General features: G+C 60.0%; 1 protein-coding gene across 1 annotated transcript in view; it reads left to right on the top strand.

Moving 5' to 3' along the window:
• The window catches only part of CFAP99 (cilia and flagella associated protein 99), a 39,559-nt gene that overhangs the window by 9,731 nt on the left and 4,399 nt on the right, over positions 1-25,429 (top strand). Inside the window, exons 2-10 of the mRNA XM_062213697.1 lie at positions 5,935-6,079; positions 7,132-7,226; positions 13,361-13,473; positions 14,601-14,778; positions 16,148-16,228; positions 16,312-16,386; positions 17,152-17,223; positions 17,425-17,513; positions 22,842-23,046. Of these exons, the coding sequence (XP_062069681.1) occupies positions 5,935-6,079; positions 7,132-7,226; positions 13,361-13,473; positions 14,601-14,778; positions 16,148-16,228; positions 16,312-16,386; positions 17,152-17,223; positions 17,425-17,513; positions 22,842-23,046 (1,053 nt within the window). The remainder of the gene's footprint in view (positions 1-5,934; positions 6,080-7,131; positions 7,227-13,360; positions 13,474-14,600; positions 14,779-16,147; positions 16,229-16,311; positions 16,387-17,151; positions 17,224-17,424; positions 17,514-22,841; positions 23,047-25,429) is intronic.

Genomic DNA, 25,429 nt, shown 5'->3' with positions numbered 1-25,429 from the left:
TCTCTCTCTCTCTCTCTCTCTCTCTGTCTCTCCTCTCTCTGTGTAACTCTGACTTTCAAATAAATAAATAAATCTGTAATAAAAAACAAAAGCAGTCTGCCGTCCAGAGGACGTTAGGCAGCTGGTGCTGCCAGTAGGAGCTCACCCCACTTCCTCTCTGCTCAGCCACCCGTAGCATGAACCTTCGCCTCACAGTCACTAAACGGCTGCCCACCCTCCAACCCTGCATCAAGAACCGGGGTCAGGGGAGAGGAAAGAAAGGCCAACAGCACAAGGCAAGTGCCGGCTGAATCCGCCTTCCTTTCGAAGAGCCACGGCTAGCGGTTTGGCGTTACAGCTCATTGGTTATCGTTGCCACGTGGCTCTGTCAGCCAGGGGAGTTGGGGGCTGTGGCTTCAGCCCAGCACACTGTCCCCAGCAGCACAGGTGGGAAGGAGAGGGGAGGGGAGGGGGTGTCGCGTGGCACCCAGAGCCTCGACTTCCCCTGACTGCTTTTCTTTGCTGATTCTTTGTTTATTTGAAAGGCCAGAGAAAGAGGGAGAACCTTCCATCCACTGGTTCACTCCCCGGATGGCCTCAGCTGCCGGGGCTGGGCCAGGCCGAAGCCAGGAGCCAGGAGCTTCCCCTGGGTCTCCCACGTGGGCCTTTGCCCACTTTTCTGGCTGACCTGTCTCTCTGACTGGCAGGCGTTACCAGTGGAACTGCAAATCCTGTGCCGTGGGCAGGCGGCTCCCGGGCCACCTCCCTGCCCTCCACCCGGCCCCACCAAACCCTAATCCGGGGTCCCAGCAGATGAACTCATTCCTGGGAACGCGGATGGACTCCTGCCCGGGGGAGGAGGCTGTAGTGACGGTGGAGGTTTCCAGGCTGCTGCGGCCGCCCTCGCGGTGGCTGGCCAAGACGGAGCCACACACAGTGACGGGAGCTCAGGACCAGGGTCCCGCTGCCGTGTGCAGAGCCTCCTCTCTGCCTCCTGCGGGGACGCGCCCAGGGCCTCCCAGGCTGGACACCTCACGTCCTAGGGCTGCCAGCCCAGCACCAGCGCCCTGCCCTTCCCGGTGGTGAGGACCTGGCCGTGGGTCCGGCCTGGGCACGGACACAGGTGTCGCTCCCTGGCCCCCAGCACATGCTGGCCGACCCGGCCCACTCAGGCTCCAGGCGCTCGCTCGCACGTAATCAGCAGGCCCTTGTCTGGAAGGTTCTGAGGGACGGGACCGCTCTGGGTGCTGGGCTGGGAAGCAGAGTGAGGAAGGGGCAGAGGAGAGGCTGGGGGGGGCAGCCCTGGGTGTGGGGCTTTGGGAGCGAGGAGCGAGGCGTCCCGGTCACTGAGCTGGACGCAGCCTTGAAGCTGGGAGAAGCGTGGGCAGAGAACGAGCTGGGAGTTGAGCCGAGACCCTCTGTGGTGTCGGGGGTGAGGGGAACCGGCAGCCAGGGCCGACAGGGGCCGCCTTCCAGCAGGAGCCGGGCAGCCAGCCCGGGACTTCCTGTCTTGGCTGGAAGGCGGGGGAGAGGGCAGGAAGAACCAGTGTCAGCACTGTGTGGCAGGTCCTGGCGCTGCCAAGACACAGCCGCCGCCGCTCTCGGCCTCGGGGCGCTCAGCACTGTGTCCTGGGAGGCTCAGCGCCTGCCCGGACACGGCTCTCCTGGTGGCGGTCTCCTTGGCACAGCTCAGAGAGCGGCCAGAACGCAGAGGGGTGAGGCGTGCGAAGACCGGTCTCAGCCTCCTGGGCCCTGGTGCGGGGAAGGCAGGGGGGGACGCCGCCATCTGCCAGACAGAATGCTCCTGGGCACACAGGTGGAAGCTGGCCCCAGGTCACTCAGGTTGTCGAGGTCAGGGTCGTGGCCCAGCAGGTTGGGCTACCACTGATTGCACATAGGGGTGCTGGCTCCTCTGCTTCTGACCCAGCTCCCTGACGATGCCCCCGGGGAGGCAGCAGATGAGGCCCAAGTGCTCGGGCCCCTGCGCCCACGTGGAGACCCGGATGGAGTTCGGGTTCCTGGCTTTGGCCTGGCCCAGCCCCAACTGTTGCAGCCATTTGTGGAGTGAACCAGCAATTGAAGATTCTCTCTCTCTCTCTCTCTCCAACTGCCTTTCAAATAAATAAATCTTTTTAAAAAGAAGTTTTACTTGCTTATTATTATTTATTTGAAGGCAGAGCAACAGAGAGAGAGAGAGCACTTCTGTCTGCCTGGTTCACTCTCCAAATACAACAGCCAGGGCTGGAACAGCCCGAAGCCAGGAGGTCAGAACTCAATCCAGGTCCCCCATGTGGGCGCCAAGAAGCCAAGTACTGGAGCCACCACCTGCTGCCTCCGGGGTGCACAGCAGGAAGCCGGGTCAGCAGCAGATGAGGACTTGAACCTCGGCACTCGGATTATGGGATGTGGGAGCCCCAAGCCACCCCGCCCCACGTCTGCCCCCCGGCTCTTTTCTGAATGACGGCTCTGAGCTCTGTTTGTCAGTGCAGACACCCGGGAAGGCACTGGACACACCCAGAAGGGACCGACTGGCTGAAGGAAAACGTTAGCCGTTTCTAAGTTGCCGTGGAAGCGGCCCTCGCCCATTTAGGAAGTCATGCGTGGAGAGACAGCACACCGGGCAGAGGCACCCGGCGCCCACAGAGCCGCCCCACGTCCAGTGTGTCCACCTCGTGTGTGCTGACTGCCTTGTCCCCTCCTCGGGGCGCTCTAGGAGCACCTGTGGAGGGGTGCGCCGTGCCCGTGGCAGCACCGAGGGACCACCCGGCATTCCGGCGCCCTGAGCAGCTGGGGCATGAATGTCCTCTGCTTCCTGGACGGCTCCCTTGATTCCCGGAGGAGCAGATGCAGGGTCGCTGAGACCTGCCTCCACACTGCTTCTGGAAAGGGCTCCGCCTGTCCCACCCAGCCGCCCCTGCCGCGCGGGCAGCCCTGCACCTTCTCAAAGACCTAGTTCCTGGGGCCACACCCATGGCTCACTTGGTTAATCCTCCGCCTGCGGCGCCAGCATCCCATATGGGCACCGGGTTCTAGTCCCGGCTGCTCCTCTTCCAGTCCAGCTCTCTGCTGTGGCCCGGGAAGGCAGTGGAGGATGGCCCAAGTGCTTGGGCCCTGCACCCACGTGGGAGACCAGGATCGCAAAAACACTGGCCATAGCAGCCATTTGGGGGTGAACCAATGGAATGAAGACCTTTCTCTCTGTCTCTCTCACTGTCTAACTCTATTTGGGAAAAAAAACAAAACAAAACAAAACAAAACACCTAGTGCCTTTGCAATGCTCCACCTGCAGAGCCGGTGACTTCTTCCAATGAAGTGATGAGGTCATGCACGGGTTTCAAACACCAGAATGTCCCTCGGGGTCAGTGGCGACATCAGCGCCTGCAGCGCCAGCTCGCTGGACCCCAAGGGGACAAAACCGCTCCTGCGAGATGCTGATTCCCATCTTGCTCCCCCCACCCCCCCACCCTGCCATATATTTTTTTAAAGAAGCAAAGAGAGGGAGAGCTCCCACCAGATAGTTCACTCCGCAAACAGCGGGCCTGGGCCAGGGTGTCCAGAACTCAACCCAGGTCTCCCAGGCTGTTGACTGCAGGGGCCCAGTCCCCTGCACTCTCCCCACCATCTCCCAGGCTTTGCATTCTGGATCCAGAGCTGGGATTCTGAGCCAGGCGAGGCCCAACATCCACTCCCATCCTGCTTTCAGACGTTTTCCTTGTTTGTGCTTCCATCTTTCAGTTTTTTTTTTTACCCGTTTGTGTAAAAACCTTTATATGCACTCAGGTTTAAGAATTATTATGGGGGCCAGCATTGTGGTGTGGTGGGTGGAGCCGTCACCTGCGACACCAGAATCCCATATGGGCACAGGTTCAAGTCCCGGCTGCTCCACTTCTTTTCCAGCTCCCTGCTAACACCCTGGGAAGGCAGCAGAGGATGGCACAAGTCCTTGGGTCCCTGCACTCACGTGGGAGACCAGGAAAAAGCTCCTGGCTCCTGGCTTCAGCCTGGCCCAGCCCCAGCGGATGGAGGATCTCTCTCTCTCTTTTTCTCTCTTTCTCTCTCTCTGTCTGGAATTCTTGCAAATAAATATATCTTCACAAAATATTATGACAAAATACACATGATATAAAATCTATTTTAAAGATTTTGTTTTGTTTATTTGAAAATCAGAGAAAGAGGGAAAGACACAGAGATAGAGATCTTCCATCTGCTGATTCATTCCCCTAAGTGGCTGCAATGGCCGGGCCAGGCAGAAGCCAGGAGCCAGGAGCTTCTTCCGGTCTCCCACGAGGGCCCAAGGACTTGGGCCACCTTCCACTGCTTTCCCAGGCCACAGCAGAGAGATGGATGGGAAGTGGAGCAGCCGGGACACAAACACTCCTATGGGATGCTTGTGTCACAAGCAGGGGCTTTACCCGCTACGCCGAACATGGTGGCCCCAAATCTACTGCTGCAACCATTCCCAAGTGTGTCATTTATAAGTGGATCACGTAACTCGGTCCCCGTTAACCACAACCTCTCATCCCCTCTCCCGCCCCCCCAGCCCAGTTCTCACCTAAGTGCACCTGCAGGTCTGTGCTCCCCACCCCCTCTCCACCCCCAGCCTGGTTCTCACCTAAGTGCACCTGCAGGTCTGTGCCCCCACCCCCTCTCCACCCCCAACCTGGTTCTCACCTAAGTGCACCTGCTTGTCTGTGCTCCCCACCCCCTCTCCACCCCCAGCCTGGTTCTCACCTAAGTGCACCTGCTCGTCTGTGCCCCCCACCCCCTCTCCACCCCCAGCCCAGTTCTCACCTAAGTGCACCTGCAGGTCTGTGCCCCCCACCAACTCTCCCGCCCCCCCAGCCTGGTTCTCACCTAAGTGCACCTGCAGGTCTGTGCTCCCCACCCCCTCTCCACCCCCAGCCTGGTTCTCACCTAAGTGCACCTGCAGATCTGTGCCCCCGACCAACTCTCCCGCCCCCCAGCCTGGTTCTCACCTAAGTGCACCTGCACGTCTGTGCTCCCCACCAACTCTCCCGCCCCCCCAGCCTGGTTCTCACCTAAGTGCACCTGCACGTCTGTGCTCCCCACCCCCCTCCACCCCCCAGCCCGGTTCTCACCTAAGTGCACCTGCTCTGTGCCCCCCACCCCCTCTCCACCCCCAGTCCAGTTCTCACCTAAGTGCACCTGCACGTCTGTGCTCCCCACCCCCTCTCTGCCCCCCCAGCCCGGTTCTCACCTAAGTGCACCTGCTCGTCTGTGCTCCCCCACCCCCTCTCCTCCCCCAGCCCGGTTCTCACCTAAGTGCACCTGCAGGTCTGTGCTCCCCACCCCCTCTCCACCCCTAGCCTGGTTCTCACCTAAGTGCACCTGCTCGTCTGTGCTCCCCACCCCCTCTCCACCCCCAGCCCGGTTCTCACCTAAGTGCACCTGCAGGTCTGTGCTCCCCACCCCCTCTCCCGCCCCCCAGCCAGTTCTCACCTAAGTGCACCTGCTCTGTGCCCCCTCCCCCTCTCCCGCCCCCCAGCCCAGTTCTCACCTAAGTGCACCTGCACGTCTGTGCTCCCCACCCCCCTCCGCCCCCCAGCCCGGTTCTCACCTAAGTGCACCTGCAGGTCTGTGCTCCCCACCCCCTCTCCCCCCCCCAGCCCGGTTCTCACCTAAGTGCACCTGCAGGTCTGTGCTCCCCACCCCCCTCCGCCCCCCAGCCCAGTTCTCACCTAAGTGCACCTGCATGACCTCTGTGTTCTTGCGTGCTTTCTGTCGGCTCATGGTTTTGTGGGTTCACCTCCTCTGTCCACTCGCCTGGTGGTCACCTGAGAGAACCATGGGGCCACCTCGGGCCCATTCCCGATGTTGCAGTCCAGGGCCGGGGGCCCCACTAACTGCCTCTTCCCAGCCCTGGGGGGCTGTCCCCTCCTTGGCCCTGCTCTCCTCCTGGTCCCTTCCGGCAGTCCCTGGCTGTCTCTCTTCCAGGCTCTGAGCCCGCAGAAGCAGGCCTTTGTTCTGGAGCTCCTGTCCGGGTGTCTGGAGTACCAGAAGCTGCTGACCATCGTGGTGGATGCCTTCTACGTGCGGGCTGGCCGGCTCTGCCTGTGGGCCGACTACAGCCTCTTCGAGGGTACGTGCACATCCCACATCCCCGGGGGCTGTGCCTGCTGCCCCTCCCGCCAGTGAGAAGTGGCTGACGGGTGTGGCTTTGGGCCTGGGGAGTAACCAGCACCCGTGTTTCTGCAGCAGCCCCTCCCTGGCTGCCTGTGAGTTGGGGGCCAGGGTGGGTGTGTTTTTCACCCCACACATGGGAGCACGGAGACTCAGGTCCGCAGTCCCAGGCTCACGGCAGAAAGACCTCGGCTCTGCTGTCCCTGTCCAGAGACTCTGGCCCCTGAGGGAAGCCTGGCCTGTCTGAGGCTGCATGGCCCTCCCCAGCAGGCAGCCTGGGTGGAGAGAGGCAGCAGCCGAGCCCTGGCTTCCTGAACTTTAACCCCGACGCTACAGTGGGCTGATCCCGGGCAGAAGAGTGGGAAGCCGAGCTCCCACTCACAGATATGAGACATCTGTGCCCGGGCCTCCTGCTTGGGTTCGACGCCTGCCCACGGGGTGCCATTTCATAGGCAGGGTGGCCACTGGGGACAAGACTGGACTGCAGGGGAGGTGGGTCCAGCTCTGGGATGCTGCCAGGGAGGGAGGGGCGCCCGATGCCAGGTCCAGAGCTGGGCTCGTGCAGAGTCCCTGGCCGCCCAGCCCAGGTTGTGTGGCCTGCGGCATGTCTGGGCCCCCCCAGCAGGGGCCTGAGCGCAGTCCTGCCCCGCCGAGGGCTCCTCGTCCAGGCTCATCCTTTTCCGATCGGCTTGGGGCCATTTCAGCTTCTCAGAATGGAACAAAAATCCAAAACGATTTCATTTTCAGCGCCGGGGGCGTTTGGGAGTCCCGATTTCTCTCAGATGAGATCATATCTGTGAAGTGCTTTGAAGCCACAGGCGCCCTGCACGTGTGAGACAGTGAGCACAAGCCGCCATGCTCCCTGCAGGGGCGGGGCCCTGGCCTTTGGTCCACTGCCTCCCCAGGGCACCTGTGAAGCCCCCGGCAGACTCCCCAAGATTCAAGAGTGGGCTCTGCTGAGAGGCGGCGCCGGCCCTCCTCGCCCGTGCCAGCCCCGTCCTGTCCCCCCAGTGACCTGCTACCTGGCCACCTTCCAGCTGGAGGAGCTCGGCTTCCCACTCTTCTGTGACATCATCAGCGCCCAGCCCGTGGACAAGATGCGCAAGGTGAGCGCCCCCACCTGCCTCCCACCTTCCAGGGCGGCAAGAGACCGGGAGCACGGAGGTCTGTCTTGCCCAGGGCCCCCCTCTCTGCTTCGTTTTGACAAAAGAGACTCCGGTGGGTTTATGCTGTGACACCCTTCCACGTGTGGCTTCTGTCCTGGGGGATTTTTCCTTTTTTATTTTGATTTTTTTTCCATTTTGTTTGAAAGAGGGGAGAAGACGGTGGGAGAGGGGGGGGGGGGGACAGAGAGAGAGGGAGAGGAATGAAGGGAGAGAGAGAGAGAGAGAGCACACTTCCATCCCCTGGTGCACCCCCCAAAGGCCTACAAGAGCCAGGGCTGTGCCAGACCAAAGCCAGGAACTCAGTGAGTCTCCCACGTGGGTGGCAGGGACCCGGGGAGGGGACTTGAGCCGTCACCTGCTGCCTCCCAGGTGCGCAGGAGCAAGAAGCTGGATCAGAAGTGCACACTGTGCCCCGTGCCCGCCAACCCCAGGGAGAGCTGATGTCACTTCCCCTCTGTGCGGGCGGGTGCTGACCTCCAGCGACCTCCGACTGCGTTCTGGAACCTCCCAGACGCAACCTTAGGTGCAGCAGAGTGTCCCTCGCCCAGGTACCTAGGCAGCGTCAGAGCCCAGGGAAGGGTCCTGGTGGGCTGAGGGGAGCCTACAGGAGCCTGGGGCCACTTCTGTGGGCAGCTGGGTGGGCTGACCACAGTATATTGCCAAGGCCGCTGCTCCCTGCCCGCTGCGTCCGGGAGTTTCCAGTGCTTGGTCCTCACAGCGACCGCATGGCAGCTCCCATGCGGTACTCAGCACGATGGAGGGTGCGGGGGGGGGGGGGGGGCACCGAGAGGTCATGTGACTTGCCAGAGGCCACACAGCCCGAGAGGAGCACAAACAGCTGCCCCTCCTTGCTCCGTTCAGAGAGGGGTCGTTGCCACCAGGACCCTTCTCTGGGGGGGATGGGGAGACCCAGGCCCAGGACTGCTCAGGGCCTCTGGGAGGAAGCAGCCAGCTCTGGAGGGGCTGCTCACGTCCTGGGCAGGTGGGAGGGGCCTGGAGCAGCAGCGCCTGCCAGCGCCACAGGCCAGAGTTCTTTTTTTTTTTGTTTTTGACAGGCAGAGTGGACAGTGAGAGAGACAGAGAGAAAGGTCTTCCTTGTGCCATTGGTTCACCCTCCAATGGCCGCTGCGGCCGGCGCATCGCGCTGATCCAAAGCCAGGAGCCAGGTGCTTCTCCTGGTCTCCCATGTGGGTGCAGGGCCCAAGGACCTGGGCCATCCTCCACTGCCTTCCCGGGCCATAGCAGAGAGCTGGCCTGGAAGAGGAGCAGCCGGGACGGAATCCGGTGCCCCGACCGGGACTAGAACCCGGGGTGCCGGCGCTGCAGGCAGAGGATTAGCCTAGTGAGCCGCGGCGCCAGCTACAGTCCAGAGTTCTAGGACCAGGGCCCACGCAGGCCCATGGCCCGCGGACAGGTGCAGGGAGCGGAAGTACTGTTTTCCGTTCTCCTTAAGGAATTCACCGTCAGCATTCACGTGGTTGCTTTAAGCAGCGGGCTTGTTTTTCCATGGAAAAGAAGCACATTTTCTGAGAGACGCCCTGGGGCCGACCCCAGGCCGGCTTCCCCAGCTCAGAGCGGCTTGCGCTGGTGTGTGCTCAGCTGTCGCTGTCAGTTCTTCATGACTGTTGGGCAAGGGCCCTGATTCTGCAGAGGCGGAGCTGCCCAACACCGATGGGGGCCGCAGAGCCCCAGGATGCTGGCCCGGGACAGAGCGCCCAGGGCTTGCCGTGGGGCTCACAGGACGGCAGGGCGCTGGCCACACTCAGCACCAGGGCTAGCATGGCGCCCCTGGCACAGGCGCCTGGGCGAGGACCCATCTGACGGCTGCTGGGAGGAAGGGCCTCCCTCCCAGCCCCAAGCCCCAGGTCCCCCTGGGCAAGGCCGGGCTCCCTAGGGAGTAGGGTTCCTCTGCCTGCCTCCCACTCCGAAAGAGACCAGCCACAGGACGCTGTCCCAAAACCTCTGCAAGGAAGCCCTGCCACCCACACCCCGGCACGTCAGGCAGCCTGGGCCCGTGACCTTCACAGGAGCTGGGGCCGACCCCGGGGGGTGGTCCTGGCATGAGCCAGGCCGCCAGAGGGCTGTCCCAGACCACCCCCACTGCAGCCCAGGGAGGGCCGGGCCCACTGCAGCCCTGTGCGGCCTCCTGGCCTTGGTGGTGGAGACAGCAGCCCAGCTGGGACGCGTGCACAAGTGTGTGGGTGTGTGTGTGTGTGTATGAGAGAAAGAGCTGGGACATGTGTGTGTTGTGTGTGTGTGAGAGCTGTGTGTACATGCCGTGTGTGTGTATGCTCTGTGTGGGTGCACGCTGTGTGTGTTGTGTGTGTGTGTGAGCTCTGTGTGTGTATGAGCTGCTTGTGTATGTAAGCTGGGATGTGTGTTATGTGTGTGTGTGTGAGAGAGAGAGAGCTGGGACATGTGTGTTGTGTGTGTGTGTGAGAGCTGTGTGTACATGCCGTGTGTGTGTATGCTCTGTGTGGGTGCATGCTGTGTGTGTTGTGTCTGTGTGTGTGAGCTCTGTGTGTGCATGAGCTGCTTGTGTATGTAAGCTGGGATGTGTGTTATGTGTGTGTGTGAGAGAGAGAGAGCTGGGACATGTGTGTTGTGTGTGTGTGTGAGAGCTGTGTGTACATGCCGTGTGTGTGTATGCTCTGTGTGGGTGCATGCTGTGTGTGTTGTGTGTGTGTGTGAGCTCTGTGTGTGCATGAGCTGTGTGTGTGTAAGCTGGGATGTGTGTTATGTGTGTGTGTATGAGAGAAAGAGCTGGGACATGTGTGTTGTGTGTGTGTGTGAGAGCTGTGTGTACATGCCGTGTGTGTGTATGCTCTGTGTGGGTGCATGCTGTGTGTGTTGTGTGTGTGTGTGAGCTCTGTGTGTGCATGAGCTGTGTGTGTGTAAGCTGGGATGTGTGTTATGTGTGTGTGTATGAGAGAAAGAGCTGGGACATGTGTGTGTTGTGTGTGTGTGAGAGCTGTGTGTACATGCCGTGTGTGTGTATGCTCTGTGTGGGTGCATGCTGTGTGTGTTGTGTCTGTGTGTGTGAGCTCTGTGTGTGCATGAGCTGCTTGTGTATGTAAGCTGGGATGTGTGTTATGTGTGTGTGTGAGAGAGAAAGAGCTGGGACATGTGTGTGTTGTGTGTGTGTGAGAGCTGTGTGTACATGCTGTGTGTGTATGCTCTGTGTGGGTGCATGCTGTGTGTGTTGTGTCTGTGTGTGTGAGCTCTGTGTGTGCATGAGCTGTGTGTGTGTAAGCTGGGATGTGTGTTATGTGTGTGTGTGTGTGAGAGAGAGAGCTGGGACATGTGTGTTGTGTGTGTGTGTGAGAGCTGTGTGTACATGCTGTGTGTGTATGCTCTGTGTGGGTGCACGCTGTGTGTGTTGTGTGTGTGTGTGAGCTCTGTGTGTGCATGAGCTGTGTGTGTGTAAGCTGGGATGTGTGTTATGTGTGTGTGTGTGTGTGAGAGAGAGAGCTGGGACATGTGTGTTGTGTGCATGTGTGTGTGAGAGAGAGCTGGGTCTTGTGTGTTGTGTGTGTGTGTGAGAGCTGTGTGTGAGCTCTGTGTGTGCATGCTGTGTGTGTGTGAGCTGGGATGTATATTGTGTGTGTGTGTGTGAGAGAGAGAGAGAGAGAGGGAGAGAGAGCTGGGACATGTGTGTTGTGTGCGTGTGTGTGAGAGAGAGAGCCGGGTCATGTGTGTTGTGTGTGTGTGAGAGCTATGTGTGTGTGAGCTCTGTGTGTGCCTGAGCTGTTTGTGTGTGAGCTGGGATGTGTGTGTATGCTCTGTATGTGTGTATGCTGTGTGTTGTGTGTGTATGGGAGCTCTGTGTGTGCATGAGCTGTGTGTGTGCACACTGTGTGTGTGACAGCTGAGATGTGTGTATGTGTGAGCTCTGTGTGTGTGCTGTGTATATGTGTGCATGTGTGTGAGAGAGCTGTATTGTGTGAGTGTGTTGTGAACTGGGATATGTGTCTTGTGTGTGTATGAGATGAGATGTGTGTGTGAGAGTGAGAGTGAGAGCTGGGACATGCGTGTATGTGTGTGTGTAAGCTGGGACATGTTTGTGTGTGTGTGAAAGTGAGAGCTTGGCCGGCACCATGGCTCACTAGGCTAATCCTCCGCCTGCAGCGCCGGCACACCAGGTTCTAGTCCCAGTCGGGGCTCCGGATTCTGTCCCGGTTGCTCCTCTTCCAGGCCAGCTCTCTGCTGTGGCCCGGGAGGGCAGTGGAGGATGGCCCAGGTCCTTGGGCCCTGCACCCACATGGGAGACCAGGAGAAGCACCTGGCTCCTGGCTTCGGATCAGCGCAGTGCGCCGGCCACAGAGCGACAGCCGCGGCAGCCAGTGGAGGGTGAACCAACGGAAAAGGAAGAGCTTTCTCTCTGTCTCTCTCACTGTCCACTCTGCCTGTCAAAAAAAAAAAGGTGAGAGCTGGGACATGTGTGTTGTGTGTGTGAGAGAGCTGGGACGTGTGTGCGTGTGCTGTGTGTGTGAGAGCTGGGACGTGTGTGTGTGTGTGTGAGAGAGTGAGAGCTGGGACATGTATGCTGTGTGTGTGTGAGAGCTGGGAAGTGTGTGTGTGTGCTGCGTGTGTGAGAACTGGGACATTGTGTGTGTGTGTGTGTGTGTGAGAGAGAGAGAGCTGGGACATGTGTGCTGTGTGTGTGTGAGAGCTGGGACGTGTGTGTGAGAGAGAACTAGGACATGTGTGCTGTGTGTGTGTGAGAGAGAGAGCTAGGACGTGTGTGTGTGTGTGAGAGAGAGCTGGGACATGTGTGTTTGTGTGTGTGTGTATCAGCTGGGACATGTTTGTGTGTATGAGAGAGAGCTGGGAGGTATGTGTGTGTGTGAGAGAGAGCTGAGATGATGTGTGTGTGTGTGTTCTGTGTATGAGCTGGGACATGTGTGCTGTGTGGGCATGAGCTGGACTGTGTGTATGTGTGTGTGTGAGAGAGAGAGCGAGCTGGGACGTGTGTGTGTGTTCTGTGTATGAGCTGGGACATGTGTGCTGTGTGTGTGTGAGCTGGAATGTGTGTGTGTGTGAGAGAGAGAGAGCGAGCTGGGATGTGTGTGTGTGCCAGGGCGGGGCAGGGTTTGGTGAGGCAGAGGATGTGAAGGGGGTGGGGCAGGAGGAAGGTGAGGACCCCAGGGGAGCAGGGGAAGCTGGAAGAGGCCACAGGGTGGGTGAGGGCGGGTGGCCGAGGGCAGAGGGGGCTGGTGACTGGAGAGGGGTGTGGAGGCCCTGGGGAGGCTGCTGAGGGCGGTGGGCACTCTGCCTGCTGCTGCCCCCTTGCTAGACAGCTTTACCTCCCAAGGCCCAGGACCAGGGTGAGCTGTAGGGACCCAGACCCAGGCACCATGTTTCCTGCCTCACCATCAGTCTGCCTGGGGGAGAGTGGTGCATGGCGCTGGGCTCTCAGGACCTCAGGCCCGGATGGAGGGGTCTCCAGTGACACCCTCGCTGGACAAAGCCCTGTAAGCTGGCCATGTTTTCAGCTTCTGGGACCCCTGCACCTAGAGCTCCCAGGGACGCAGGCTCTGCCTGGTGAGTTAGGTCCTGCGTCTGCTGGAGCCCAGTCTGGGAGGCCGGGACCCAGGAGCCTGGAAACAGCCTGCAAACCCCCAGGGCCAGGCTCTGCCCGGGGCAAGCAGCCTCAAGCCCAGGCCAGGGCCCAGACACCCACTGCCAGGGGCCAGGCAGACATGCTCCTCCCCCAGGGAGGGCAGGGACCCCCGGCTCTCTACCCAGACCTGTCCACAGACCATGCCCTGGGCAAGCACAGGGTTGGGTTCATTCTCAGGATTCTAGGTCCAGCACAACTTGCCCAGAGGAGGTGTGGGTCCTTCCAGGTCCTGGGGAGCTGGGCTGGGGCAGGTGAGCAGGGGCGGAGCCCCTACCCCACCCAGACTGTCCCGAGAGATGTGGCTTCTTCCCAACCACCCGCAGCACAGCGGCGACCCTGAGCCGAGCTGCCCCCAGCCCAGACTCTCCCCACTGAGGGGCCCCGGGGGCTTCGCCAGCTTGGGGGTCTGGGCCAAGGCTCCGGCCCCCCTGACAGCCCCTACCCTCCCTAGTTCCTCGGGTTCTTCTTCAACCCCGTAAACCTGTGTTCCTGGATCAAGGACGAGTGGAGCCTCATTTACGAGACAAACTATGTGAAGGAGAACTGGATCGACCCCCTGATGAGGTGGGAGACACAGGGGCCTCGGGGGCCTTGGTGGGCACAGGGCCTCCCTGCTCACAGAAGCTCTGAGGGTCTGTGGTCGCCGTGTTGGAGGGGGAGGGCCAAAGAAGCCCTGTGTCCAGACTGGGGGGCGGCCACGGCCTTGGGCACAGGAGCCGGCTGTGGTCCAGCATTCTGGCTCTCTCCACGCTGGGTTTCAGGGCCAGCCTGGACCAGGGGCCGTGAGCTTCTTCCCTGGAGCCCGCCCACTCTGCCTCTCTGTGGACCCCAAGAAGGGTGGGTGTAGGGCAGGGGCCGCCTGACAGCCAGCAGTTCAGCTGTGGTGGGTTCCAGCCTAAATCTAGTGGCCCCCTGCCCTGCTCCCAGGCCTCCCCTGCCTCCGCCCAGGGTCAGCATCCCTGCTTCATCCCCCCTTGGCCTCTGATAGCACAGGGCTCACCTTGCCTGCAGGGGTCAGCAGAGAGGCCAGGGGGTTCCAGCTGTGAGTGGGAGGCCTGGCGGGGCGGGGCGGGGGAGCTGCACAAGAGCGGGCACGGCCCTGCTGGCCCACCTCCCCATTGACCAGGCTGGACCTACTGCCTGTCCACAGGATGCCCGCAGCTGCCCAGTCGGGTTCCACAGCCTCCTATGTGGGATTCCCTGCGTCCCATCCCATACCTCCTGCCCCAAAGGTGGGAACACTGGCCTTCCCACCTCAGGGTGGCTATGTGAGGCAGGAGCTCTGCAAGTCATACTGCCCCCTCCCTTTCCCCCTCCCCAGATGGCTCCCTGCAATGGACGCCACCCTTGCCCTTCCAGCCAGCTCCCTTGCCCCAGCTCGCTCGCCACCTGCGGCCCTCAGGAACGCTCCTGGTCCTCACTGGCTCCCTCTCCCCACCCCCACCCTCCTTCACCAGTGCCATCTGCTCTGGCCCAGACTAGCTCCATGTCCCAGCGGCTGCTCGTTCCCGAACCCCCGCCTCCTGCAGCTGTGATGTCCCCGTCCCTCTGAGCCTCAGTTTCCCCCCCTGTACAAGAGGGACGCCGAGAGTGGCGCTGCAGGGTGTGGCTGGCACGGTGCCCCGAGCAGGAGGCCCACCCGAGGTAGACACCACGTGGGGCCTGAGAGGCTCTCCATGTCCGCCCTCAAGATGGCAACCAAAGGTCCAGGAGCTGATCAGCCAGCTGGAGGGAGTGTCGGCGTGTCAAGTCCCCCTTCTGAAGTCCAAGGCTAAGGCCACAGAGCCCAAGGAGTTCAACCTGACCGCCCCCAGGCCCCGTGCCATCCCAATGCCAGAACCAGTTCCCAGCTTGGCCAAAATGAAAGCAGTGAGTGCAGGCATGCAGCTGGGTGGGTGGGTCGACAGGTGGGTGGGTGGGTGGGTGGATAATCAGCTGGGTAAATAGGTGGGTGGGTGAATGGGTAGATGGGTGGTTGGGTGAATGGGTGGATGGATGGATGATTAGGTGGGTAAGTGGGTAGATGGGTGGTTGGGTGGGTAGATAATTGGGTGGGTGGGTGGATAGATAGGTGGGTGGGTTGGTGTGTGGGTGGATGGATGGATGGGTGAGTGGATGGATGGATGATTAGGTGGGTAAGTGGGTAGATGGGTGGTTGGGTGGGTAGATAATTGGGTGGGTGGGTGGATAGATAGGTGGGTGGGTTGGTGTGTGGGTGGATGGATGGATGGTTAGATGGATGGGTGAGTGGATGGATGGATGGTTAGGTGGGTAAGTGGGTAGATGGGTGGTTGGGTGGGTAGATAATTGGGTGGGTGGGTGGATAGGTAGGTGGGTGGGTTGGTGTGTGGGTGGATGGATGGATGGTTAGATGGATGGGTGGGTGGATGGATGGATGGTTAGGTGGGTAAGTGGGTAGATGGGTGGTTGGGTGGGTAGATAATTGGGTGGGTGGGTGGATAGATAGGTGGGTGGGTTGGTGTGTGGGTGGATGGATGGATGGCTAGATGGATGGGTGAGTGGATGGATGAATGGTTAGGTGGGTAAGTGGGTAGATGGGTGGTTGGGTGGGTAGATAATTGAGTGGGTGGGTGGATAGGTAGGTGGGTGGGTTGGTGTGTGGGTGGATGGATGGATGGTTGGATGGATGGGTGAGTGGATGGATGGATGGTTAGTTGGGTAAGTGGGTAGATGGGTGGTTGGGTGGGTAGATAATTGGGTGGGTGGGTGGATAGGTAGGTGGGTGGGTTGGTGTGTGGGTGGATGGATGGATGGTTAGATGGATGGGTGGGTGGATGGATGGATGGTTAGGTGGGTAAGTGGGTAGATGGGTGGTTGGGTGGGTAGATAATTGGGTGGGTGGGTGGATAGATAGGTGGGTGGGTTGGTGTGTGGGTGGATGGATGGATGGCTAGATGGATGGGTGAGTGGATGGATGGATGGTTAGATGGGTAAGTGGGTAGATGGGTGGTTGGGTGGGTAGATAATTGGGTGGGTGGGTGGGTGGGTAGATAGGTGGGTGGGTTGGTGTGTGGGTAGATGGATGGATGGGTGAGTGGATGGATGGATGGTTAGGTGGGTAAGTGGGTAGATGGGTGGTTGGGTGGGTAGGAGGGTAGATGGTTGATGGGGACCTGTTGCTGAGCAACCCCACAGTTACCCCACCTGCAGCTTCTTCAGCCAGGAGCCTAGGCCACTGACCTCGGCTATCTTCCTCATCGCCCCCACCCCGACACAGGTGCCTCGGAGCACCTACCAGGTGCCCAAGGAGCAGCAGCAGCTGGAGATGATCAAGAGAGACAATCGCCGCAGGGCCGAGGTGAGCCGGGAGCCCCCTGGAAGGAGGGAGCAGCTGGTTGGCGGTTGCCCAGTGCAGCCCAGGACCCCTGTGCTGCCGCTCAGGAGCTGCTGCTGAAGGCGAACGTGGAGGAGCTGCGGTGCGCGATGCCCAGGGCCCGCGGGGAGAAGCCAGCACAGGTGCGCCCGGCCCCCCCCCCCCAAGGCCAGTCTTGGTGGTGACCACACAAACGTCCCTCCCCAGAGGGGTTCGATGGCCCTGCGGGGCCCCCGGAGTTGGGGGGCGGCACCTCGCAGAGAGAGCTTTAGCCGGGGGATCTGGGTCCTCCGCACGCCCCCTTCTCTCTGGGCCCTGAGTTCTCCTATAGGGAAACCCCGATGTCTGTCCGCACGCCGAGCGCAGGGAGCAGGCGAGGAATCGCTGGTCTGATGGGTGATGCTCCCTCGGGCTCAGAGGGGCCCCTCCCCAGCTGCGGGGCAGGTCCAGGGTCAGGCACCTGCCAACAGCAGGTCCGGGGCTGGGGGTCTAAATGGCTGAGTTCTCCTAGGGGTGGCCTCTCAGCAGCCGCTGTCTACACTGTGGCTGGTGGTGTGCTGTCTACCTCCTGGGTGCTTGTCAACAGGGCAGCAGGAGGTGGGGCAGGGGAAGACGGGTTCAGAGAGCAGCCCTGTGGGGGGCACCGGGAGGAAGGGTGCCGAGCCCTGAGGCCAGGCCATCCTGCGTGGGGACCCCCGGCCCCCGGCCCGAAAGGCCCTGCACCTTGCAGCACCAAGCAAGGGGACTTGGCTAGGCACTGGGGGAGAGAGGCTGCCCGGGGCAGGCGGGGCTGGGTGGGAAGGACAGAGGGAGCAGGGTGGTCTCCCAGGGCTCGCTGAGCCAACGCCCAGCTGTGCTTGGGGGTACCTGTGGGTACCAAGCTGCAGCCTCTGCCCTGGTTTCTGCAGGAATGCAAGAAGCAGCTGCAACCCCAGATCCCACCTCGAATTCGAAAGACTCCAAAGCTGACCTTCTACAGGGTGAGGGGTGCACCTGGCCACGCAGCCCCTCTCCCTGGCACCCACCCCTCCCCACCTGTCCTGCTCCCGGAGGCAGGCGTCCCAGAGACCCCCAAGGACTGCCACACCCTGTGGCCAAGGAAGCACCTGGGCAGGAGGGCAGGAGGTCACTTGCTGCTCCTGTGTGCTGCCGTCCCAGCCAGCCCTCCCCTCCCACCACAGCCGGACAACGTGCCCGTCAAGCTGAACACCGCGGCCATCCTGCGGGAAGGGGCCTTATACCAGCGGCAGGTGGAGCGAGAGCTGCAAAGGTGAGGGCGCAGGTCTGAGGCTCCCCTCAGGCCCGCCTTCCACAGAGGGAGCCCCGGGGGGCTGGGAGCTGGGTGGGTGGCTCCACAGACAGCGCCCAGGAGACAATGAAGAAAGGAAGCAACCTGGAGCCCAGCCGCTCCCACTACCCGCTCACAAGCCGGGCAAGTGTAGTTCAGCTCTGATGCCGTGTACCCAGACCCCACATCGAGGGCTCCGGCCCCAAGACCCTCCCAAAGGACACCAGTCACAACCCCAGACGGGTTTCCTGTGCTACAAACCGGGGTTCCCACAGCCCTGCCCAGGGCACCTCTAACTCGCTCAGCGGGCTCCCAGAACCCAGGGAAATGGGTTGGCTGGCTCATCGTCACTGCCCTCACAAGGAGTCCAGAGGAGCAGAGGCATGGTGGAGGTGGCGGGGAGGGGCACGGAGCCCGGTTCTGTGGGTTCTGATTACCCAGTCACCACCGATGACTTCATCTGCCAGGGTGAGCAGTCTTCAGCCCCGCCCCTCCCGGAGGGTGGGCAGGGGGGGTGAAGTGGGAGTCCCAGCCCTCAGCCACGGGGGCTGCCTTCCCTCAGTCATCTCACTAGGGTAGTAAAAGGCATTGTCACTTTCTGGCTCAAGTAACTGAGCCTCTGCCACTCAGACGGGCGACCTGGGTTGAGTTCCTCCTCAATCCAGACCATTTTGGGCGTAACTGGCCAGTGGAAGCTTTCTCTCTCTCTCCTCCTCTCTCTGTCTCTCAAAAAAAAAAAAAAAAAAATCTTTTTTAACCATCACTTCAAAGATTCCAAGATATTAGGAGCTAAGTGCCAGGAAACCAAATATGTATTTCACAATCTCGTTCCACCTCCTCCTTCAGACGGATCCCTCCCATCAGAAGGTACTGCCCGCTCCGCTCCCAGAAGCCCACGCGGTCTGGTCGGGGTCATACCGTGTGAGGCCTCCCGGGTGCGCAGCTCCAGCAGGCGCCTCACTCTGAGCTCTGGCACTGATTACGTGACCCACGTACTCGTTCCTTTACACCCAGATTTTTCCACCTGTTGGAGGGGCTTTAGAACGGGCACAGTGCTGGTCTACACTGCAGGCGGCTTTGCTGGTGTAGCCCACTCTGCTCAGACAGCAGAAGGAACCCTGAGCAGCTGGGGTGGAGGCACGGCCACCCCTTGAGGGCTCGGGCAAGTCCATGGGGCTGCACAGTCCCGGGCCCTCACTTCCAGCGCCTGTCTGTCTTCCTGGTCCTGTGGATGCAGCATCCAGTGGGGGAAATTGAGGTGATGCGGGGAGGAAGAAAAACCCATCGTCCTTACGTGGTGCACGCCTCCCTAGGCGAGAATCACACAGGCGCAGCAACGTGTCCTCCTTTAGGGGGGGCCCATCACGTGTCCCTGGGCCTGCAAACCTGCGTCCGTGGTGCTCCTGGCTGAGCCTGGGCAGCCCAGACACGGGGGCTGTCTCCGTCGCTCCTGAGCCGAGTTCTTCCCGGCCTCAGTCCTCAGGGTGGGGTCCCGTCACCTTGGACCGCCTCCCACACGCCCGGCAGCTCTCTGCTGGCCAGCTGAGGGCTGTGGAGGAGGCACTGCCCAAGTGGCCAGAGAGCCGAGCAGCTCCCCACACAGCTCCAGAGTCGGCCTGGGGCACAGAGGCTCCCCGGATCGCCCAGGGGGCACCGTTTCTGTTTCATTAGGGGACCTGTCTGGGTCTCACTTGGGACAGGCGCAGGGGTGTTGGTTTTGTGTCTTTCGGTCACAGGAGTGGCTTCAGGAGCCGGCTGTGTTCCATGGCAAGACACCGAGTGCCCCAAGGGGAGCTCTCCAGTCCCACGACCCCACGGCAGTTGCCAGCAGACGTCACACAGGGGTGTCGAGGGTAGACTCTGTCCCAGCCAAGTGCCAGTGTCTGTTCTACGCAGCATGGGCTCGGACAATCCTACTGGTCCCCGTTGAGTGCCCCCAACTTAGGTGGCCTGCAGGGCAGGTTTGACAGGACTACCATTGAGGGGTTCGTGAGGTCTCTCTGAGAGAGATCCCCAGCTAAACTTGGTTCAGGGCCTTGTCTTCCTAATGGCACGAATGCAACTGGGACACCTGGAGCAGGAGGTGGGATTTACTGAAAGGCCGAGGGGCAGCACACACACAGGCAGGAGCGCCGGCAGCATCCAGGAGGACAACTGGCCCCGTCAGTCTGGGTCATCTTTTATAGGATACAGGTGGTGCTCGGAGCAGGAACCGACTACAGACCCAAAGGAGACAGAAGTGGGCGGGGCTGCCGTGTACGCTATGGTCGCCAGGAAGGTGTCGAGGGGTCCGGAGCGTGATGGACAGCAAAGCCTAGCTGCATGATGAGGCGTGGGCATGCCACACTGTCGGCCATGGGCCCTGGGCACTGTGGCTTGGGTGTTGTCTCTGGTGTTGGCTGCATCGTCCACTGCACGGGGCCAACACTCCCCAGGGACGTGTGATGGCTGTCCCAAGCGTAGCCTCCGTTTGAGTCTTACCAACAGGTTTTGGTTTAAACGTTGTTGGCACGGGGTACTCCCCAGCCAGCCAGAATATCCATTCCCACAAAACAGGTGGGGAGAGAGCTCCTTTACAGAAAGCCTGCTAACCACCCGACGGTGTCGTCCTGTCCATGCCACACTCTGCTCTCGGGAACCTTCTTTGGCGCAAGAAGCTTCGGGTCTGCAGGAGGGCTGAGCTAAGGAAGCCCTGGCCCTTCCGTTGATTAATCCGCCTGCCTCCCAGGCCGTTGCAGATAGACATCTCCTTTAGTTCTTGCCTGACTCTCTAGGTGTCTGCAAACTGGGGCCAACACAGCAAACGTGCTTGGGCCTTTTAAGGTTGTGGGGCCAGCGGGAGCTCCCCCTGGGCCCCCCATCCTTCAGCAGTGTTGTTGTAAAGCCAGTTCTTTTCTGCGAGGCAGAGTCTGAAGGAGAGAATTCCATATGCTGGTTCACTTCCCCAAAATCCCAAGCAGAGGGGGCCGCACTGTGGCGTAGCAGGTAAAGCCGCCGCCTGCAGTGCCGGCGTCCCGTGTGGGAAAGCCCTCGGGACCACATCATAATGCTACTACAGGGGACATGATGACCTCGTGAGTCTTGTGCCCAGGGCCCCTAGGGGGCCGAGGGTACCTCTCCCTCAAATCAGTTTTAGCAAGGACCCTGGAGGCAGGACCAGATTGTAAGCTGAGACTGGGGCCTCGTGGTGTCTCGTGTCCACATCAGACGTACTGTGTGGCCTCAGCTTCTGTTGTCGCTTCTTAGTGCTGCCCTGGGTGACGGGTCAAAGCCCGTCCAGCTGAAATCCATACTTGGCCTTGAAATCTATACCAAGGTCCAACCTAGCCCTCCTTTTTTTTTTTTTTTTTTTTTTTTTTTTTTTTGACAGGCAGAGTGGATAGTGAGAGAGAGACAGAGAGAAAGGTCTTCCTTTTTGCCGTTGGTTCACCCTCCAATGGCCGCTGCGGTCAGCTCATCGCACTGATCCAAAGCCAGGAGCCAGGTGCTTCTCCCGGTCTCCCATGCGGGTGCAGGGCCCAAGGACTTGGGCCATCCTCCACTGCCTTCCCGGGCCACAGCAGAGAGCTGGCCTGGAAGAGGGGCAACCGGGATAGAATCCGGCACCCCAACCGGGACTAGAACCCGGTGTGCCGGCGCTGCAAGGCGGAGGAGTAGCCTGTTAAGCCACGGTGCCGGCCACCCCTCCTTTAACCTCATTTCTGCTCTGACAGCTAAGGACAATCGAGAGGTGGGACATTTTGGTTACTTCTATTGGTCTGCATTTCCTAGTGGACCCAGTGAACCGGCTCTCTGGCGGCTGGATCGCCTCTAAACTCCACTGGTAACTTTTGCCTCCATGGAGAACCACGTGGCCCCCAGGAATCCAAGGTTCCTCGTGCCCCAGCATGTTATCGCTTTCCTTCCCGACCGCACGTTTCTGTGAATCAGAGCCAGGCCAGCAAATCCCACTCCTGGCACCGAATCTGAAGCTGCTGGGGGGAGACAAGGCAGCAGACTCCAACTCAGCTTGTCCTGTGTCGTCCCCCAACAACACATGGCTGACGCCAGGCACAGAGGTTCCCCCACACCACACGCGCAGGGCTGCAGCAGTGGTCAGCAGGCGTCCTCCAGGTCGGTCCAGCCTGCCACTGTCCTCCTGGAGGTAGCCTCAGACCACATAGAACTCAAGACCTGCACCCCTCCACATGCCGCACGCAAGCCCGAGGTTGCTCACCCGTGCCTGGGACCGCCGGCGCCGTCGGGCTTTCCCACTCTCCCCTCTTCAGGTCCCGTCAATTTGCTGGAGCGGCTGGTAGAGCTCAGGATTACACATGCATTAGGAGGGACATTACAGAGCGCACAGAGGGCGATGCGGGGGGGGGGGGTGAGGGAAGGGGCGGTCCACCTCCAGGGCCACCCACGTGCTGGGCTACCCGGAAGCTCTCCAACCCTAGCCCTTAGGGGTTTGATAGAAGCTTGATCACATAGGCTTGATTGATCAAATTGCTGGCCACTGATAATCAGCCGTTAGCCCCTCCCCCTGGAGGTTGGGGGTGGGGCTGACTGCAGCCCTGGAGTCCTGCCTTCGTTTTCCTGGTGACCTGTAACCCATCCTGCAGCTACCCAGGGGTCAATGCATCACTTACCACACTGAAGCCTCCTAGGGCCTTAAGAGTTGTATGCCAGGAAGCAGGCCGAAGGTCAAGTGCAGTTCAGGACATCACAGGGGTCATGACCAGGCCGTAGTCCTGCAGGGGTGCGGATGGCCGGCGGATGGCCGGCAGGCCTAGGTCAGGGCTGAGGCCGCATCTTACAGAGAACAGCTCAGCGAGGGAGCCTGGGGAAGCCGGCAGCAGCAAATACCTGGGCCGCCCAGGCTTCCCCTCTTCCGTGGACCCCTTCCCAGGGCCCCTCCCCCAGACAGCCCTGTGCTTATGTCATGCGTGCTCTGGTCTTTCCATGTATGTAGGCAGGGCTGTGGGCGGCAGCTTGAGTGGCTGACCAGATGGATGGGGATGTGGTGGCCAGACAGGTGGTGGACAGCAGCACAGATAGTTGATGGAAGGAGAGGTGGGTGCAGGGGCAGTGGACAGGTAGACAGAGCAAGGGTAGGCGTGGTTGAAGGTCCTGGTGGGATGCTGTGGCTGGTGGGTGGATGCTCAGGATGGGCCCGGAAGGCAGTAGAGGGTTAGGGGTGGGGCTGGGGCTGGGCAGTGTGGCCGGATGCTGAGTGACCACAGCCCTCCACCCCGCGGGGAAACCTGTGGTTCCTGGTGGCCCAGATCACTGGAGAGATTGAAAGCTGTGCCTCTGTCCCTCCTTCCCTAGGGTTGGTCAGCTTGTGGATGGGGCCGGGGACGTCTCCGAGTTCCTCGAGTGGCAGAAGCAGATGCTGGCCAAGGACCGGGAGGAGCAGCTGGCCGCGGACGAGTGCCGGCGGCTGCGGGGGAAGCTCAGCCAGCAGGAGGCGGTGCTGGCCCGGCACAGCCACGTGCAGGAGAACAGGCAGAAGGCCAACCAGAAGAAGGAGGAGGTGACCTCCGTGCTGTGGGGCCGGCGGCTCCCGTGGCCGTTGGATTTCAGGGTCACCTTGGTCTTTCCTCCTAGGACCCGCAGGCTGACTGTAGCTTTGCTGCCCCCATCCCTGCCCCACCAGCAGGGTCAGTTGGTCCACAGACCCCCAGGTACCTCTGAGAGAAGCCCTGGGGTTCCGGCAGAAGCTTCCGGAAGCCGGGCATATTTGCGAATGGTGTTGTCTCCCGCGGGAGTAGGGCCCCCAACGTGCCAGGGCCGCTCTTTCTCCTCCTGGGACAGACACTTACTTCCCTTGTGCTCCATCCATCACCCCGGCTTCACCTGCAGCCAACACTGTGCAAGCCTTCCACCTGCGCGGAGCTGTATCTGCAGGGCACCTTCCAGAGGGGCGCGAGCCGAACAGTCCCTGGGTGGAGGGGTCTTGCCGTTGCTGGGGGCATGAGCCCAGCAGTGGGAGGGCCAGGTCCCTACGCCCCTACTGCTGGGCTCTGATCAGAATTTCTGAGTTTTTGCCACTCTCTTGGTGATGGATGCTATCTTGGGAAAATTCTGATTTGCATTTCATTTTTCTGTGTGAATTTGAGCATAATTTCACTTATTTAAGTCCTTTATCTTTTTTTTTTTTCTGGTGAATTCTCTTCTCCATTTTCTACTGAGCTTTTGATTTTTACTTCCTAGACTTAGGAGGAAATGGAGTTATTTATTTCATTTATTTGATTATTTAAGTGGACAAGACACACGCATGGCATAGAACATGACGTTTTAAAATACGTGCACAGGGGCAGCTGCTGTGGCCCTGCAGATCAAGCTGCTGCTCGGGATGCCTGCGTCCCTTTTGGAATGCCAGGCTCCTGCTAGTGCAGCGTGCGGCGTCTGGTGATGGCCCAAGTGCTTGGGTTCCTGCCACCTCACAGGAGACCCGGATGGAGCTCCTGACTCCTGGCTTCAACCTGGCCCAGCCTTGGCTTTTGTGGGCATTTGGGAGTAAATCAGAAAATGAGGGAGCTCTCTCTATTTCTGCCTCTCTGTCCTCTGCATTTCAAATAAATAAGTCTTTAAAGCATATAAAATGTATATACATTATGGAATAGCTAAACAAAGCTAATTTTTTAAAATTTATTTGAGTCAGATTGACAGAGAGAGATCTTTCATCTGCTAGTTCACTCCCCAGATGACCACATCAGCCAGCACTGGGCCAGGCCAAAGCCAAAATCCAGGTGAAGCGGTCTCCACAGGGGTGGCAGGGGCCCAAACACTTGGGTCATCTCCACTGCTTCTCTGGCCGTTAGAGAGAGCTGTGTCATACGCAGAACAGCAGGGACTCGAATTGTCACCCACATGGGATGTTGGCACCGCAGGCGGTAGTTGTACCTGCTATGCCACAATGCTGGCCTTAGGAAATATTTTAAAATCTTGAGTATAACAATATTTTAAGTTGATATTAACATTGTCTTAAACGCCTTTAATGTATTTTTCTCACCTCAAGAATTTTATCCCCTTTGTAAAATAATTTGATGAACCATACAAATAGATATATTGAATAACATGAATAAAGCTCAGATAATTAGACTTTTTTAAAAAAAAATTTATTTAAAAGGCAATTACAGGCCGGCGCCATGGCTTAACAGGCTAATCCTCCGCCTTGCGGCGCCGGCACACCGGGTTCTAGTCCCGGTTGGGGCGCCGGATTCTATCCTGGTTGCCCCTCTTGCCAGCTCTCTGCTATGGCCCGGGAAGGCAGTGGAGGATGGCCCAAATCCTTGGGCCCTGCACCCGCATGGGAGACCAGGAGAAGCACCTGGCTCCTGGCTTCGGATCAGCGCGATGCGCCGGCCGCAGCGGCCATTGAAGGGTGAACCAACGGCAAAAAGGAAGCCCTTTCTCTCTCTCTCTCACTGTCCACTCTGCCTGTCCAAAAATAAATAAATAAATAAATAAAGGCAATTACAGAGAGAAAGAGAGAGAGAGAGATCTCCCATCCACTGGTTCACTCCCCAAAAGGTCAGAACGGCCAGGCAGGCCAGGCTGAAGCCGGAGCCTGGGGCTCCAAGCCAGGTCTCCACGGCGGTGGCCGCGTCTGCCGCCTTCCGGGTGCATTTGCAGGAAGCAGCAGAAGTGCCGAGCACCCAGGACCCGAACCGGAGCTCTGATACGGGAGTCGGCGTCCCCGGCAGACTTCGCCCACCGCGCTCAGCCCTCGTTACTGGGTTTTCACTCACTGTCACAGCGGACTGGCTCCAGGGTGGACGTCCCAGCGTTAACCCTAAGCCCCCTGGGTGACAGCGCACAGCTGCTGGGCTGTCGGGCGAGCGTTCTTCGAGTACATGTGCCCAGCTCCGCGCTCAGCTGGGTCTGCTTACCGTGCCCAGCCGTGTGCCCTG

This window comes from Lepus europaeus, chromosome 16, assembly GCF_033115175.1.
Source record: "Lepus europaeus isolate LE1 chromosome 16, mLepTim1.pri, whole genome shotgun sequence".
Lineage (NCBI taxonomy): Eukaryota > Metazoa > Chordata > Mammalia > Lagomorpha > Leporidae > Lepus > Lepus europaeus.
Note: the sequence above shows the minus strand (reverse complement) of the source record. Positions and strands in the feature narration are given on the sequence as shown.